Genomic DNA, 14,978 nt, shown 5'->3' with positions numbered 1-14,978 from the left:
GGATGACATGAAATTAGAACGACACATCTAATTTGATTTGCCCTCATAATAAAATATTACTTTATGGATTTTTTTTTTTAAATTCATGAAAATCGAGATAAATAACCATATCATTTTTCCTATTAGACGTTGGACAATCAAGACAATGGCCAAAAAAGACAATGGTTAGTATAAAGGAAAATCCTAAAATAATACACCTTTATTTAAAACTTCAAATTAATACATTTATAACAAATTTACCCAAATTAATTTTTTCATCACAAAAAAAACTCAAAATTGATAGATATATTTTCATTAAGTTAAATTAATACAATGACAAATCACAAACAAATGTACCCACACATTATAGAAACGATAAAATTTTACAAAAACTGATAAATGGTAAATTTATTACAGGCTATATTAGTTTAGAGTCTAAATTTATCATATGTGTAGCTTGTTGAGGCTTTCGGTGATATTTATTTAAAAGAGATAGAAATGAAAAGAAAAAAGAAAAAGAGAGAAAATAGAAATGGAGAAGACGGACGCAGCGCGTTCAAAAGGAAGTAAAGATTGGTGGACCCCGTCTGTCTTCCTCGCAACACCCACTCCAAAGCGAAGCTCCCGATCACCGCCACCCGCCGCCGCCGGCTTTCCTCCGCTCACCTCCGCCGCCTCCGCCGCCTCCGCCGGCTCAAGCTCCTCCTCCCGAGGATTCATTTCGTAAGATCTCGAATCTCGAATCCTCTCTCCCCTCGATCGCATTCCCTGCTTTTCGAGCTTTCTACGCTGATCGCTGTCGAGGATCATCGCCGGGACGGCGCCCGCGATGAAATTCCGGGGCGATCGATCTGGTTCCCCGCAAGTTCTTCTTTCGCTTGATTTCTCCTCACTATCCTGCTTTTCGTTGTCCTTTTTTTTTTTTTTTTTTTTTGGTTTTTTGCTGCTGTTGTTAATCTGTTGGCGGTGATGAATGGAGCTTGAAGCTGTGAATTGAGCGGTAGCATTGTCGATACCGGAATTGTGCGTAGCGCGCGCTTTGATTATGACAGACTTGTCCAAAGTCGATGTAGTTCGAGAATGTCCGTGAAATTCTAGCGCATCCTCCTCAATCCAGGGGCGGGAAGGGTGCTTTTCCCCGCCGAAATGACAGGCTCAAATGGCATTTGAGATCAACGTGTCAGCGGCGAAGCTTTTCCATATGTTGTTTGAATTGATTGGATCGGCCGGAGTGAGTGTAGAATCCATCCACTGGGATCGGCTAATTGGACAAGTTATTTCTGCTGTACAGTGACAGTTGAGATAATGGCATTCTCAATGAACTATGGTCGCTTAATTGGCGTATATGTTATATTTGTGCCGTGTATACTACTGCTGCTACTACTACTTGCGTTTGCATACAGTTGAGCTTCAATGTTGCTCTCCTAGCTTGTCGCTTTGAAATTGTTAGTACTAATATCTCCAGTCCAACTATTGCAGGCTTTGAGTACTAAGCACCGAGAATGTCTTCTCCTAGTAAGAGAAGAGAGAGGGATGTTATGAAGCTGTAAGTCCCTGTAGTCGGTACTACACATTCTAGCTGATATGCTCTGTTTTAATCTTTCACTGCTTCTTCTTTACATATCACGGTACATTTGTTGCCATTTGTACCTAAGAAATAAAAAGGCAATCCTTTTTTTATTTTGCATCGTGGTCCGACAAGTATCACATAAGTGTGTCAGGAACGTGATATGAATAGGATGAAATAGAAGTTACTGTCTGTACATCAACTGCTTGGTTCCTTGATATGATCTCTTTGATTGAAGTGGCGATATCATGTTTGTGAATGGTTTTACGTTTTGGGTTTTTGATCATGTTTATTGGAGATAAAAAGTCATGACGAAAGATTTGAAATTTCCAGCCTTTTCTTCTGAAGGTGCACTTGACTAGAAGCTGTTTGCATTGCTAATTGGTTCCTATGGGATCTTACAGAAAGTAACCCCAGATAATTGAGTCTTTCACGAGATTGGGCAACCTTGAAAATGCAATGAAAATCTGATATGATGACACTAATTAACAGTGGGGAAAGGGACAAACGTAAAAGTGGCATGTAGCGTCATTCTCAGAGAAATTTTTGTAATATTTTTCTGTAAGGAGCTAGATATAACCCCAGGGCATGAAAATGAAATAGAAAGGACATACCTATAACCATGATGAAGCTGTTGCTCTAAAGTTACAGATATTACCAAATTTCATGTATATCAGTATTTGGTTGTTGATACGATTTTTTCATCTCGAATATCATTATGTGCCGTACGTATGGAAATTATTGTCCGTCATGACTGTAAACTGTTCGCTTAAATTGTATTTTTGTCAATACTAGGACTTGCTCAATCTAATTGAATATAAACATACTAGGTCTATGCACTGCAATCAATGGTATTCAATTGTCTTTCTGTCTCCTCGAAAGTTTGTTTGTAGGCACTACTTAGTTATCTAGTGGATTAACTTTCTAGGCTACATCTGTACTTGGTGAAGTTAATAAAGCCTTTCGATATTCTTTGCTCCGTGTTTATGTTATCCAGGATGATGAGTGATTATACTGTGGAGACAATCAACGACGGACTTAATGAATTCAACGTGGAATTTCATGGGCCAAAAGAAAGTATAGTCTCTCTTCCCTCTCCTCTCTCCCTCCCTCCCTCCCTCTATCCCACACCCCTCCTCTCTCTCTCTGTGACGATGGTGAATAAATGATTAATTCTAATCTGTTGAAGCATGTTATGGGATGCAGAAAGAACTGTTCTGCTTAGGAAAATTGCTTGAAGAATCAATTAACATATCGTTGTAGTGTAAGGCTGCGTAGCGTGTGGCTCAATAAATGGATATAAATTTTTTGAACCGCTAACTTTACAGGGTAATTTAAGTCTTAATGTTAGTGCAGAGGTGCAATTTTAACAAAGTCATTAATAAAATGATTGTTCAGCTCTTTCTCCCTAGTGTAGTGGTGACTCGACCAAAAGTCTCTTGCCTTTTGAATAACTTCTCTGCCGCACTGGGAATAATTTCTGGCATACTTCTGATGATGCATGGATGAGGTATGGCTGAATGATTTATTTATACCAATGCTGTGGCACATGACTTCTCCTTAAAAAATGTTTACTTTTCCATATGTTCTCCCTCCCTCCCTTCCTCCCCCTTCTCTCTCTGTGTGGAGTAGAAGGGAGGTAAAAGAAATACGCTGGGGGAGGGTTAGGGTGGTTGGTTGGGTTTCTTCATATAACTTTCAAGTTATCATGAATGTTTATGTTTCATTGCTGTAGCCAATTAAGGAAGTTATGATATATTTGAGTAGTTACCTAAAACTTTAAAGAGATGCCTTTGAGGAACTCGACTAGCTCTCTGAATTCTGTTATACAGCAAGCTTTACTTAATAAAACGATTTCAGGTCTATACGAAGGTGGTGTTTGGAAGATCTGGGTGAAACTTCCTGATGCATATCCCTACAAGTCTCCTTCCATTAAATTTGTGAACAAGATATATCACCCAAATGTTAATGAGATGTGAGTAATTGTATTTCTGTTAAAGGGAACACCTGTGTTCTTGTACTACTTGTGTCTTGAATGGTTCAACTGCTTCGAGTGAGTGAGTCCCATGGATAATAGTGAACAACTGAAATTTTTGTTATACCAATGTAGACTGCAGTATAGTTAATGTCCTGACTATTTCATGTCGGTTGAACTTGCAGGTCAGGGTCTGTATGCCTGGACGTTATCAACCAGTCATGGAGTCCAATGTTTGGTTAGTACAGAAAGATACTAGATTTTTTTGATTTAAGATCGTTCATCTTCTTTGCATCTTCTGATAAACCTTTCTGTTAGCCCATCCAGTTTCTTTCATCTCCACATGTCCTTCAATTAGCCATAATGTGCAAGAAGTCAGTTTATGCGCAATTTTTTTACTTTCTGCATCTTGGTTTGTTGCTCTTACATTGGATTTTAAACACGATCCCTTCTATTCTGCTATTGCAGATCTTTTGAATGTATTTGAGGTGTTTCTTCCTCAACTCTTGCTTTATCCCAACCCTTCAAGCTTTCTAAACGGTGATGCTGCTTCACTAATGATGAAAGACAGGAAGCAATACGATCAAAAAGTCAAAGGTGACTTTTGTTTGCCCCATTTACTTTTATGGCATTGAAATGCGATGAATTGAGTTCTAGATCAAGAGACATACTTCTGAGAATGCTGAATAGAGCTGAAGTATCTCAAGACTTGCGCTTTTTAGATAATTTGCATTCCAAAATTTTAGTTAGATTTTCATACTATTTACCGGCAGTGCATTATTCATCGTATTTGTGCATTGTGGATATAGAGTATTGCAAGCAATATGCAAAGAAGGAACATATCAGCAACTCCAGAGCGGAAGAAGACAGCGATGAGGAAATCAGTGTCGAGGGAAGTGAATCAAGTGATGACGACGAGATAGCTGGACATGCAGATCCATAATTAAGTGTAGGATCGATAACTATTCAAATTATTGCATAGTTGAAGGCGCAACCCCATTGTTCATGTCCACCTGTCAAAATTATATTTAATTCAGATTTGTATGTCTGGAGTATCATGGGACTGGCCATTATCGTGAGGAACTCCAGAAGAACTTTGTAGTGAATATTTTGATTGGAAGATAAAAGGGATTGTCACTCAAGGTGGACCAATTCCTTCACTTGATATCGCATTTCTGATTCATAAAAGTTTTGGCTATAGAGATCAGTAAAAGCAGAGGACTAGCTACGCATGCCCCGAGAATGCAGGTTTGCATGTCTACCAGTCGCGATATAATCCGAATTTTCTGATATTGTATGCACGCAAACCGTCCGTCAGAATACAGTACTTTTTCATCATGGGTTCTCTGTCAGTTTTCTCCCGGTGGGCACAAGTTTCTTACATTGACACGCAGATTCTCCCTGACCGTCTATGCCTTTATGAATTTTAAAGAGGCTTAGGCACCTAAAGCTTATCGCATGAAAGACTTCTTCGTCGCATGAGGTTCTCTCAGTGTCCCATTCAGACAGATTCTATAGGAATAATTGAACACTACTTACTATGTTTTTTCTTATTATTTACCAGGAACTTCCTTGTCGATGTTGCCCCGGTCTGGTGCGGTTACGCCATTCACAACTCTCCAAATTGTGCCGTAATAGCAACGGATGGTCAAATTAATGCACCATTTGGACCTTTAGAGACCAGTTTAACGCGCAGATGACAACTGATAAAGGACATTGATCCTTTTTTTTTGACTTCTTCATATTGCCGGCATCCAATTTTTAAAGAAGAGTGACGCAATGGCTCGTTGAACTTTAGGCTCATTACGTAGCGCCTAGTGGCAATCCCGGCCAGAATGTCTTTTAAACTATTGCCATTGTAAGTTCAGCCAATTGTCATTCACAGCTGATTCAAACACACACAATCGCCAACCTTGTTACCACCCAAGAACTTACTACCATTCAGGTATTATAAACACGGCACAAGAAAAATATCGGGTCCATTGGTTTCTCGTAGTCTCACCTTGATTCACTGAAAATGCATCGTCCGCCTATCTCGGTGCTCGCCGTTCTGATCTTTCTCGTCTTTCCAGTGGCGAGTTCAGTTGATGAGGTTACCAAGCAGTCGATGATTCAGTTCATAGACAAAGTTTCTCCTGGGATTGATCGAGGTTGGAGCTTGTCCACGGATCCCTGCACCGATAAGTGGAAGGGCGTGGAATGCGAGTCGCAATCAGTGAAAGATCGTTCTCGAGGAGCTCAACTTCTCAGGGACTCTTTGATGCCAGTCCTCTCTGCAGGGTCGGGTCTCTCGCTGTTCTTAGCCTCAAGGGCAACAATCTGGTGGGAGGGATTCCGGAAGAGATTGCAAACTGCAAGCGTTTGACGCACTTGTATTTAGGCGGGAACCGGTTCTCGGGACAACTGCCCGACGCCCTCTGGAGATTAAATAACTTGAAGAGGGTCGACGTCTCTGATAACAACTTCACCGGTCCCTTGCCGAATCTTGCTCAGAACTCGGGCATGACTACCTTCTTTGCTCAGAACAACAATTTCACCGGAGAACTACCCCAGTTCGACTTTGCCAACTTCGAGCAATTTAATGTCTCGAACAACGATTTCACTGGTCAGATTCCTGATGGCGGAGGCCGTTTCCAGGAGAACAGCTTTCTCGGGAACCCGGGGTTGTGCGGAAGTCCACTGCCGAATTCATGTCCGCCCCCTCAACCGGCCAAGAAGAAACAGAAAGACGTGTCGCTCGAAAAGATTCTTATCTATCTAGGCTATATGATTCTCGGTCCGATTGTTTTGCTCTTCTCGGTCTACAAAATAGCAAGAAGATCCAGGAAAAAAGCAGATGGGGTCGATGGTGGTAAGGATAGGAGAGCTGATGCTAGCAGCAGCAAGACTAATGGGGCGTCCAGCGAACCAAAGACGAGCAATAACAGGTCGGAGTACTCGATAACTTCCATGGAGAGTGGAATGAACACGTCATCACTTGTGGTACTAACGAATTCTCCTGAGATGAAGGATTTGAAGTTCGAGGACTTGCTTAGAGCGCCGGCCGAGCTGCTTGGAATAGGAAAGCACGGAAGCCTTTACAGAGTTGTGCTCAGCAACGGCCTCGTTCTGGTCGTGAAGAGAATCAAGGATTCGGGGATTCCTAGCGAGGACTTTAAGAACAGGATGCAGAAGGTGGATCGAGCAAAGCATCCTAATGTTCTGCCGCCCATCGTGTTTTATTGCGCCAAGCAAGAGAAGCTCCTGGCGTATGAATACCAACCAAACGGGAGTCTCTTCAATCTTCTCCCTGGTAAGTGGGTAGTTGTACTGATTACTTTCAATTTCCAGTTTGGATCGATATGCTTCCCTAAAGAATGTTGTTGCAACCTAGGACTATAAAAGCAGCAATGCAAAATATTGAAAGAGTAACCTCTAGTTTTGGTTTTCCTAAACCGAATTGAATGGAAATCTGAATGGCACAGTGTCTTGTTCTTGCCCCTCATTTAGGATGCCCAAAATGTGAGATTCATGTCATCCCATCTTTTCTGATCAAGAAGCTGAAGTTACTCGGTATACATTTTGCTCTCTCTAAGTGATGGACTGGAGAAGAGAAGCTGATTCAAGTTATTGTGCATCGTTTCCATTTCAGGAACGCAGAATGCGCTAGTATTTGACTGGGAAGCAGGCTAAGCGTCGCAGCCACGATAGCCGAAGCTTTGGCCTTTATGCACTCGGTGCTTCATGAAGACGGGATTGCTCACGGCAATCTAAAGACCACGGACATCTTGCTCGACAAAGACATGGGTCCGTGCGTCAGCAAGTATGGCCTAATGGTGGTGGAAAGCCAAGACTCCTCTCAAATTTCCGAGATAAGAAGCAATCCTTCTGCTCCGCATGACGCCTTCAAGGACGACGTATACGGCCTTGGGCTAATGCTTCTCGAGCTCCTGACAGGCAATATGGTCCAGAACAACGGGTACGATCTGGCCAAGTGGGTGCAGTCTGTGGTCAGGGAGGAATGGACCGGGGAAGTCTTCGACAGTGTCCTGATATCCGAAGGGGCGGATGAGGAAAGGATGGTGAGGCTGCTGCAAGTGGCTCTCCAGTGCACAAACCCACCTCCCGCCAAAAGGCCGAGCTCGAGCCAGGCCGTGGCGCTGATGGGCAAGATCAAAGATGAAGATGAGCGACCCCTGTTGTCCGATTCCTGACGGGACCCGAGATGTTCTGGGGAAGGGGAGAGATGTGAAACGGGAGAGCTTATGGGGAGAGAGAATTGTTCCAATGGCGTGATCCGTGTTGGTGCTGTCAATTGATGCAGTGGAGTTTCTGAACAGTGAACTGGCAGACTACTTATTTGTTATTTGCATGTATGGAGAAATAGTTCTTTTATCGAATAATGGATTACTTTTCTAGGAGGATTATGCACAGAAAATGCGTCCATTACTCAAATAATTCCCATGCGGATCTCTTTTCCCTAAATTATACCCACATCGCGACAATGATATCTCAACTTTTTTTTCTTTTTTGCTGCCACCGTTACTCCAAATTTATCATCACTTTCTATTTAATATAAAACTCTTAAAATTTGCCTGCTTTATGTCAATATCTTAAATTTGTACTGATGTGATGAAAATTTAATATATTTTATCATATTAATAAGAGTTTGAGGCTTTTGAGAATAAAGGAAAGTCTGATGCACTCGCGTCATGGTGGTGGGTATAATTTGTTTTTTTTTTTTTTTTGTGATAGTAACTTTTCTTTTTATAATCGGCATTATTCTTGAAGATAGGATTAATTTAATCTTAATTTTTTGAGTGGCTAGTTTCCAGAAAACTATGTCTTTTTGGGAATGCTCAAGATATATAATATAGTAAATTCTCTTATCGTGAATCTCACTTTAGACTTTTGTTTTTGTCGCCTTTTGTGTTTTATGTCGGGCAGCATCTTCTTTATGACCCCACCATTTTTAGGGTAATAAGTTAATCCGATGACATGAAATTAAAATGACACATCTAATTTGATTTGCCCTCATAATGAAATATTACTTTTTGGATTTTTTTTTTTTTCAAAATTCATGAAAATCGAGATAAATAACCATGTCATTTTTTTTCCTATTTGACGTCTGACAATCAAGACAATGGTTTTTTTTTTTGTTCGGTAAAGCCAAAAAAGACAATGGTTGGTATAAAGGAAAATCCTAAAATAATACACCTTTATCTAAAACTTCAAATTAATACATTTATAACAAATTTACTAAAATTAATTTGTTGATCACAAAAAAAAAATCAAAATTGATAAATGTATTTTCATTAAGTTAAATGAATACAATGACAAATCACAAACTGATGTACCCACACATTATATAAATGATAAAATTTTACAGAAATTACTAAAGGGTAAATTTATTGCAGGCTATATTAGTTTAGAGTTTAAATTTATCATATGTGTAGCTTTTTGAGGCTTTCGGTGATATTTATCTAAAAGAGATAGAAATAAAAGAAAAAAGAAAAAGAGAGAGAATAGAAATGGAGAAGACGGACGTAGCCGCGTCCGAGAGGAAGTAAAGATTGGTGGACCCGTCTATCTTCCTCGCAACGCCACTCCAATAGACCAAGGGAGTTGCACGCACGCACTTTCTTTCTTTGTCGTTTGCGTGCAGCGTAATGGATTTATGTTACCAAAATCATAAACTGATATATTTATAATAAATAATGAATATTCAATTCAGTAATTTAATAATAAAATTAATAAAATGTGAATCTAATACGGATCTATTAATTTGAAATTAAGATGAATTCTTCACATGCCTATCGGTTTAAAAGGGTGCGTTTGTTTATATTTATGTTAAAATTATTTCGAAATAAAATAGAAAAAATTATTTATGTTCAGGAATAATTTTTAACTGAAAAACGCGTTTAGTAAATTTGTTTTAAATAAAAAAGTGAATAAAAATACGTTTGGTAAATTTGTATTCTTTTTTATTTTAATTTTAATTTTCTTTTTTTTTTTTTCTTTTGGCTAGTCGCCGGCCTCGGCCATGGTCGGCGATCGGCCGACGAGTGCCGGCGGTCTCGCTCAACCATCGGAAACAAAAAAATAAATTTTGAACAAAAACGTAAATAAATGCGTTTAAGTTCCCAAGAAAAAAAAGTACAGCCATGCACGCCCAAAGTTTCTGGTGGTAAAAATTTAAAAGAAAAGGAATTGAAAATGAAAGGAAAAAGAAAAAAGAAAAAAAGGGAGAAGACGGACACAGCGCGCCCGAGAAGAAGCGCAGACCGGGGTGGACCCTGTTGGCGTCTTCCTCGCAACAACACTTCGAGAGACTGAGAGAGTTTTACACACTCTCTCTCTCTCTCTCTAACTCTTTCTCTCTCCTCGTCCGTCGGGGTGGGCAGCAATGGGAGGCGCGGTGGTGGAGAGGCCGACGCTGCGGGTGTCCAACATCCCGCTGACCGTGACGGCCCACGACCTCCTCCGCTTCCTCGAGTCCGCCCTCGGCCCCGCCTCCGTCTACGCCATCGACATCTTCACCGAGCGCAAGAACTGGAAGCCCCGCGGCTCCGGCCGCGTCCAGTTCGCCTCCCTCCGCCACCGCGACCTCGCCCTCGCCGCCCCCTCGTCCTCCGCTCCCACGCCCTCGCCCTCTCCCCCGCCCACGACGACATCGTCCCCGCCCCCTCCACGACCGCCACCGCCTCGACGCCGGCTCCCTCCGCGCCGGCTTCCCCAAGGGCCCCGCCCGCCTCTGCGAGCTGGCGCGGTGGGGGAGGGTTAGGGTTTGGCTGATGCCCGAGCGGAGGCGGGTCGAGTTCTGGGTCTGGGTCGAGGGGGAGTGTTACAAGCTCGAGGTTGGGTTTGATGATGTCGTGGAGAGCGTTGGGTGTTGCTTGGGCGGAGATGGCGGCGATTGCGGCGATGGCGGCAACGGCAGAAAACCCAATGCGCTTCTCTTGACGGTATAATGCTTTCGTCTCTTTTGTGGTCGTTTTGGGAGATAATTCATTGATGTAGTAGAAATTTCTTTTGGAATCAGAGAAGGGTTGATTTATTTGTGGGTGTTTGCCACGATGGCTTGTTGGTTTTGTGGTTGGTTATAGTCGAAATAGCTAGTTCCTAAACCCGTGTTGCCATGAAAAGTTTAGCATTGTTCGGGCAGTCTAATCCAATGTTAATCCGAGCGAAGGAAAATCTCGCCGAATTTACCATCATATCAACTCACAGACTTTCACATGCCGTATGTTTCAATATTGCCATCAAGAACGAATAAGGTTTCGATAATCTACCGCGATCAGATCATCGGCAATAAAAAAAAAAAAAATTGTAACTTGGAGAATTTCTAGTTTCAATGAGCTTACTAGTTTCCTAAATGAGCATGCATTGGAATCGTTCTTCTAGAAAATTTAACTTCAGTTATTAACAGTACGTGTCTAGACAAGTTAAAGTTCGAATCTAAGCACTCTGATTTTGTCCTTGCTTGTATATGCGGACAATTTCATTTACCAATTACGCTCCGTGTGTAAATTTGCCTATTGGAAGGATAATCGTGACGTAGTTTTATCAATGTTGTTTGAGCTTAAATTACATAGATTTAGACCGGGTACAAGGTCAATGAATGAAGTGCATTTATTAAGCGGTATCCATAGTTGACCGGCTTCACTAAATACAGGGAAATGTTTATGCACTTGGCAAATTGTAATTCTTATAGGAACATTGTGATGTGGGTTAGCTTGCGATTATAGATGATCCCAGCGATTTCTGAACAATTGATTTTGTAAACGTGATTTGCATTATGCAATTGCCTCCAAGTTTTTGCCTCGATATTCATCTCATTGACTTATATTGATTTGGATCAACGCTGGAAGGAGACAGATCACTGTGGCAGACAAACATTTTTGAGAAATATTTCTTGAAACAGTGCACGCACCAATATCTTATTTATAGGTGGTAGATAATCTTGTTAGTGCATATGTTTTATTAACTTATCAGGGAAATCATATGATTCAAAGTGTATCTGTCCCACTGTACTACGGGGAATATGCCCTCTTTTTTTCTCTTCAGTTGATTCCTCTCAGATTGAGTTCTGCAGTTCGTTGTTGGTCTTTTTCCTGTTAGTTCATGTGAGAAAATGTTTATTGTCACAGGAGAGTGATCCATTATTCCATTATTTTGGTACTTGAACGTTGTTTCTCTTTTCACAGTTTAATCGTGGACCAAGAATCTACAAGAGAATTTCCGGATCTGATGTAACCTCGAAGTTTAGTCCTGATCGATACCATATCTACAAAGATGATTTCAATTTTCTTTGGGTCCGCACAACAGACTTTTCTAATGTGAAGGCAATTGGTCAATCAACTACTTTTTGTTGGGAAGTTGATGAAGGGCTACAAGTACCAGCTTCAGATGTTTTTGCAAGTTTTCCGTATTATAAGGAAGGAACAATTGATCTTACTCTAGAAGAAGGTGAGGAATTTCATTCTGCATCTGAGATAGTCCCACTCCTGGAATGTGACTCTGGTCCTAAGTTAGACTATGAGATTGTGTTCCAACTTAATTCTCTTGTTCATACCCAGAAAATCAGTCTGGCTGGTGCATATGAGCTAACCGACATCCTTAGTACTTTGGATGTCGACACTGCTGTCTTGGTTCTCCAGAAGCTGCACAAGCTTACATCCACTTGTTATGATCCCGTGCCATTTGTGAAGACCCAGTTACATGTCCTTAAGAGAGATGGCAAAAATCTTCCTTCATCCGCTCTCAGAAGGTTAACGGACAGCAATGTAATGTTCTGTCACAGAGCCTTTATTACTCCAACAAAGATTTATTGCTTAGGTCCTGAGCTGGAGACATCTAACTACGTGGTGAAGAACTTCGCATCACATTCTTCTGATTTTCTGAGAGTTTCTTTCGTCGAAGAAGATTGGAGCAAAATTCCCCGAATGCCTTATCTACCAGTACTCAGCAAGGCATTTTTTCAAAACCTTTGAGGACTGGAATATATCACCGTATATTGACTGTTCTTCGTGAAGGTATTGTGATTGGCAAGAAGAAGTTTCAATTTCTTGCTTTCTCAGCTAGTCAACTTCGGTCAAACTCCGTCTGGATGTTTGCTTCCAATGACGAGGTGACTGCAGAACAGATTAGAGAATGGATGGGCTGCTTCAACAAAATCCGAAGTGTGTCCAAGTGTGCAGCAAGGATGGGTCAAATGTTCAGCTCTTCTGTACAGACTATGGTTGTCCCTGCACATGATGTGGAGATCATTCCTGATATTGAGGTCAATACCAGAGGATTTGACTTCTGTTTCTCAGATGGGATTGGAAAGATCTCTCAATCTTTTGCTAGGCAAGTCGCTCAGAAGTGTGGCTTGACTGACAGTCCTTCAGCCTTTCAAATCCGATATGGTGGCTATAAAGGTGTTATTGCTGTTGACCGCCGTTCCTTCCGTAAGCTCTCTCTTCGTGAGAGCATGCGTAAATTTGAGTCATCTAACAGGATGCTTAATGTTACTCAGTGGAGCAACTCGTTGCCATGCTATCTTAACAGGGAGATCATTACTCTTCTTTCCACTCTTGAAGTAGAGGATGAAAAATTTGAGGCTATGCAACAGAAACAGTTGCTTATTCTCGGGAAAATGTTAACCGACAGGGAGGCTGCTTTAAGTGTGCTGGAGAGCTTGAGTGGTGCAGACCGCAGAAACATTATAGCCAAAATGTTACTCGCAGGATATGAACCAACTGCGGATCCTTACCTTCTGATGATGCTTCGAGCACATCACGAGATTCAGCTGTCAGAATTGAAGAGCAGGTGTCGCATTCACATCCCAAAGGGCCGGATCTTGCTTGGCTGTCTGGATGAGGCCGGAATCCTTGACTATGGCCAAGTTTATGTCCGAGTTACCATGACAAAAGCAGAGCTAGAAAGTGGGGAGCAAAGATTTTTCCGGAAGGTTGATGAGACTACAGCAGCAGTAATAGGGAAGGTAGTTGTCACCAAAAACCCTTGCCTTCATCCTGGGGATATCAGAGTCCTCAAGGCTGTCTTTGAGGTGGAATTGGAAGAATCAGGCCTGGTCGATTGCATCATCTTCCCTCGGAAAGGAGAAAGGTCTGAGTGGCTGCGTATCTATGTTATACTCTTCTGCATTAGATAATTGCGATTTTGCTCACCATGCATGTTTATATTGGGCTTATAACGTTTTTCGACAGGCCTCATCCTAATGAGTGCTCTGGTGGCGATCTGGATGGAGACCTGTTCTTTATCAGTTGGGATGAAGATATCATCCCGTCGCATACTGAAACTCCAATGGATTATACTGGGAGGAGACCGCGCATAATGGATCATGATGTGACACTGGAGGTGAGCGTCTCAGAGTTTGTTTTCTCATAGGGTTTGCAGTGTCCTTTCTTTAGCATTACCGATTATTTTCAGGAAATTCATAAATTCTTCGTCGACTACATGATCAACGACACGCTGGGTGCCATCTCAACCGCACATTTGGTTCATGCTGACCGTGAACAAGAAAAGGCCCGGAGCGAGAAGTGTCTACAGTTGGCGACTCTTCACTCTATGGCTGTTGACTTTGCAAAGACTGGTGCACCGGCTGAGATGCCGAGGGTTTTGAAGCCGAGAGAATTTCCAGATTTTATGGAGAGAGTAGACAAGCCAATGTACACATCTACTAATGTGCTTGGAAAGCTCTATCGCGCGACGCTTGAGTTATCGTTGGAGAAGTCAAAAATCATCTGGTCGGACGAAACCGCTCGAGAGTATTACGATCATGATCTGGAAGTCGATGGTTTTGAGGCATTCATCGACCGGGCAGTCACTCACAGGGACAAGTACATGGAGAAACTGAGCGAGCTGATGCGTTTCTACGGGGCAGAGAGCGAGGACGAAATCTTGACCGGCAACCTACGGAACCGCGCCATATATCTGCAGAGGGACAACAGGAAATACGGGGACATGAAGGACCGGATCTCGCTGTCGGTGAAGAACCTGCATAAAGAGGTCAAAGGATGGTTCGAGAGCGGGTGCGAGGCGAGTGAGAGGGAGCGCCTGGCCTCGGCGTGGTACCACGTCACTTACCATCCATCCTTCGTCCACGGAAGCTTCAATTTCTTGAGCTTCCCGTGGATCGTGGGGGATGTGCTGCTCACCATAAGATCAGTGAACAGGAAGAAATCCCTCGCTTAGCATCATCTGTTGCATGTATCAAGTTACTAATTACTCGCCTCTATGTGGTCAAGCAATCGATTCACGTATATAATCCAGAAACGCGGTATCGAATTCTCTATGACATGCTTATCCTTATACTATTGCATGGATGCTATTATATTTCAACCACCTTGGCAAGTTTTGGAGTTATTGGGTGCGATTGGTCGCCAATTCGTCGATTAGATAAACCAAACGGGGGAAGAAGGTATAAAAAATAAGTAAGACAATTTTGCTCTTCCATTTCATTCCACACAA

General features: G+C 42.0%; 3 protein-coding genes across 4 annotated transcripts; all 3 read left to right on the top strand.

The window, feature by feature from the left end:
• Window positions 1-536: 536 nt before the first annotated feature.
• LOC104426283 (ubiquitin-conjugating enzyme E2-23 kDa) lies at window positions 537-4,648 on the top strand. Its single transcript, XM_010039279.3, has 7 exons — window positions 537-702; window positions 1,459-1,525; window positions 2,544-2,623; window positions 3,407-3,521; window positions 3,707-3,759; window positions 3,990-4,118; window positions 4,331-4,648. Exons 2-7 carry the CDS (start codon window positions 1,482-1,484, stop codon window positions 4,462-4,464), a joined length of 555 nt encoding a protein of 184 aa, XP_010037581.1. The 5' UTR covers window positions 537-702; window positions 1,459-1,481; the 3' UTR covers window positions 4,465-4,648.
• Window positions 4,649-4,895: 247 nt separating this feature from the next.
• LOC104426284 (inactive leucine-rich repeat receptor-like serine/threonine-protein kinase At1g60630) lies at window positions 4,896-7,285 on the top strand. 2 transcript variants are annotated; one of them, XM_039304547.1, is made up of 3 exons: window positions 4,896-5,466; window positions 5,594-6,813; window positions 7,153-7,285. In XM_039304547.1, exons 2-3 carry the CDS (start codon window positions 5,721-5,723, stop codon window positions 7,191-7,193), a joined length of 1,134 nt encoding a protein of 377 aa, XP_039160481.1. In that variant the 5' UTR covers window positions 4,896-5,466; window positions 5,594-5,720; the 3' UTR covers window positions 7,194-7,285. The 2 variants fall into 2 exon arrangements, with proteins under 2 accessions (XP_039160481.1, XP_010037585.2); XM_010039283.2 differs by having other exon boundaries at window positions 4,896-6,813.
• Window positions 7,286-9,770: 2,485 nt separating this feature from the next.
• On the top strand, window positions 9,771-14,852 carry LOC104426281 (RNA-dependent RNA polymerase 2). The gene is given in 7 exon segments (XM_010039275.3): window positions 9,771-10,111; window positions 10,114-10,173; window positions 10,176-10,465; window positions 11,708-12,440; window positions 12,443-13,613; window positions 13,715-13,865; window positions 13,938-14,852. Coding segments are annotated over 7 exon segments (3,375 nt in total). The 5' UTR covers window positions 9,771-9,906; the 3' UTR covers window positions 14,703-14,852.
• The last annotated feature ends 126 nt before the right edge of the window (window positions 14,853-14,978 follow it).

The sequence above is a fragment of the Eucalyptus grandis genome, chromosome 11 (genome assembly GCF_016545825.1).
Source record: "Eucalyptus grandis isolate ANBG69807.140 chromosome 11, ASM1654582v1, whole genome shotgun sequence".
Taxonomy (NCBI): domain Eukaryota; kingdom Viridiplantae; phylum Streptophyta; class Magnoliopsida; order Myrtales; family Myrtaceae; genus Eucalyptus; species Eucalyptus grandis.
This window is presented reverse-complemented; position numbering and strand designations above follow the sequence as displayed.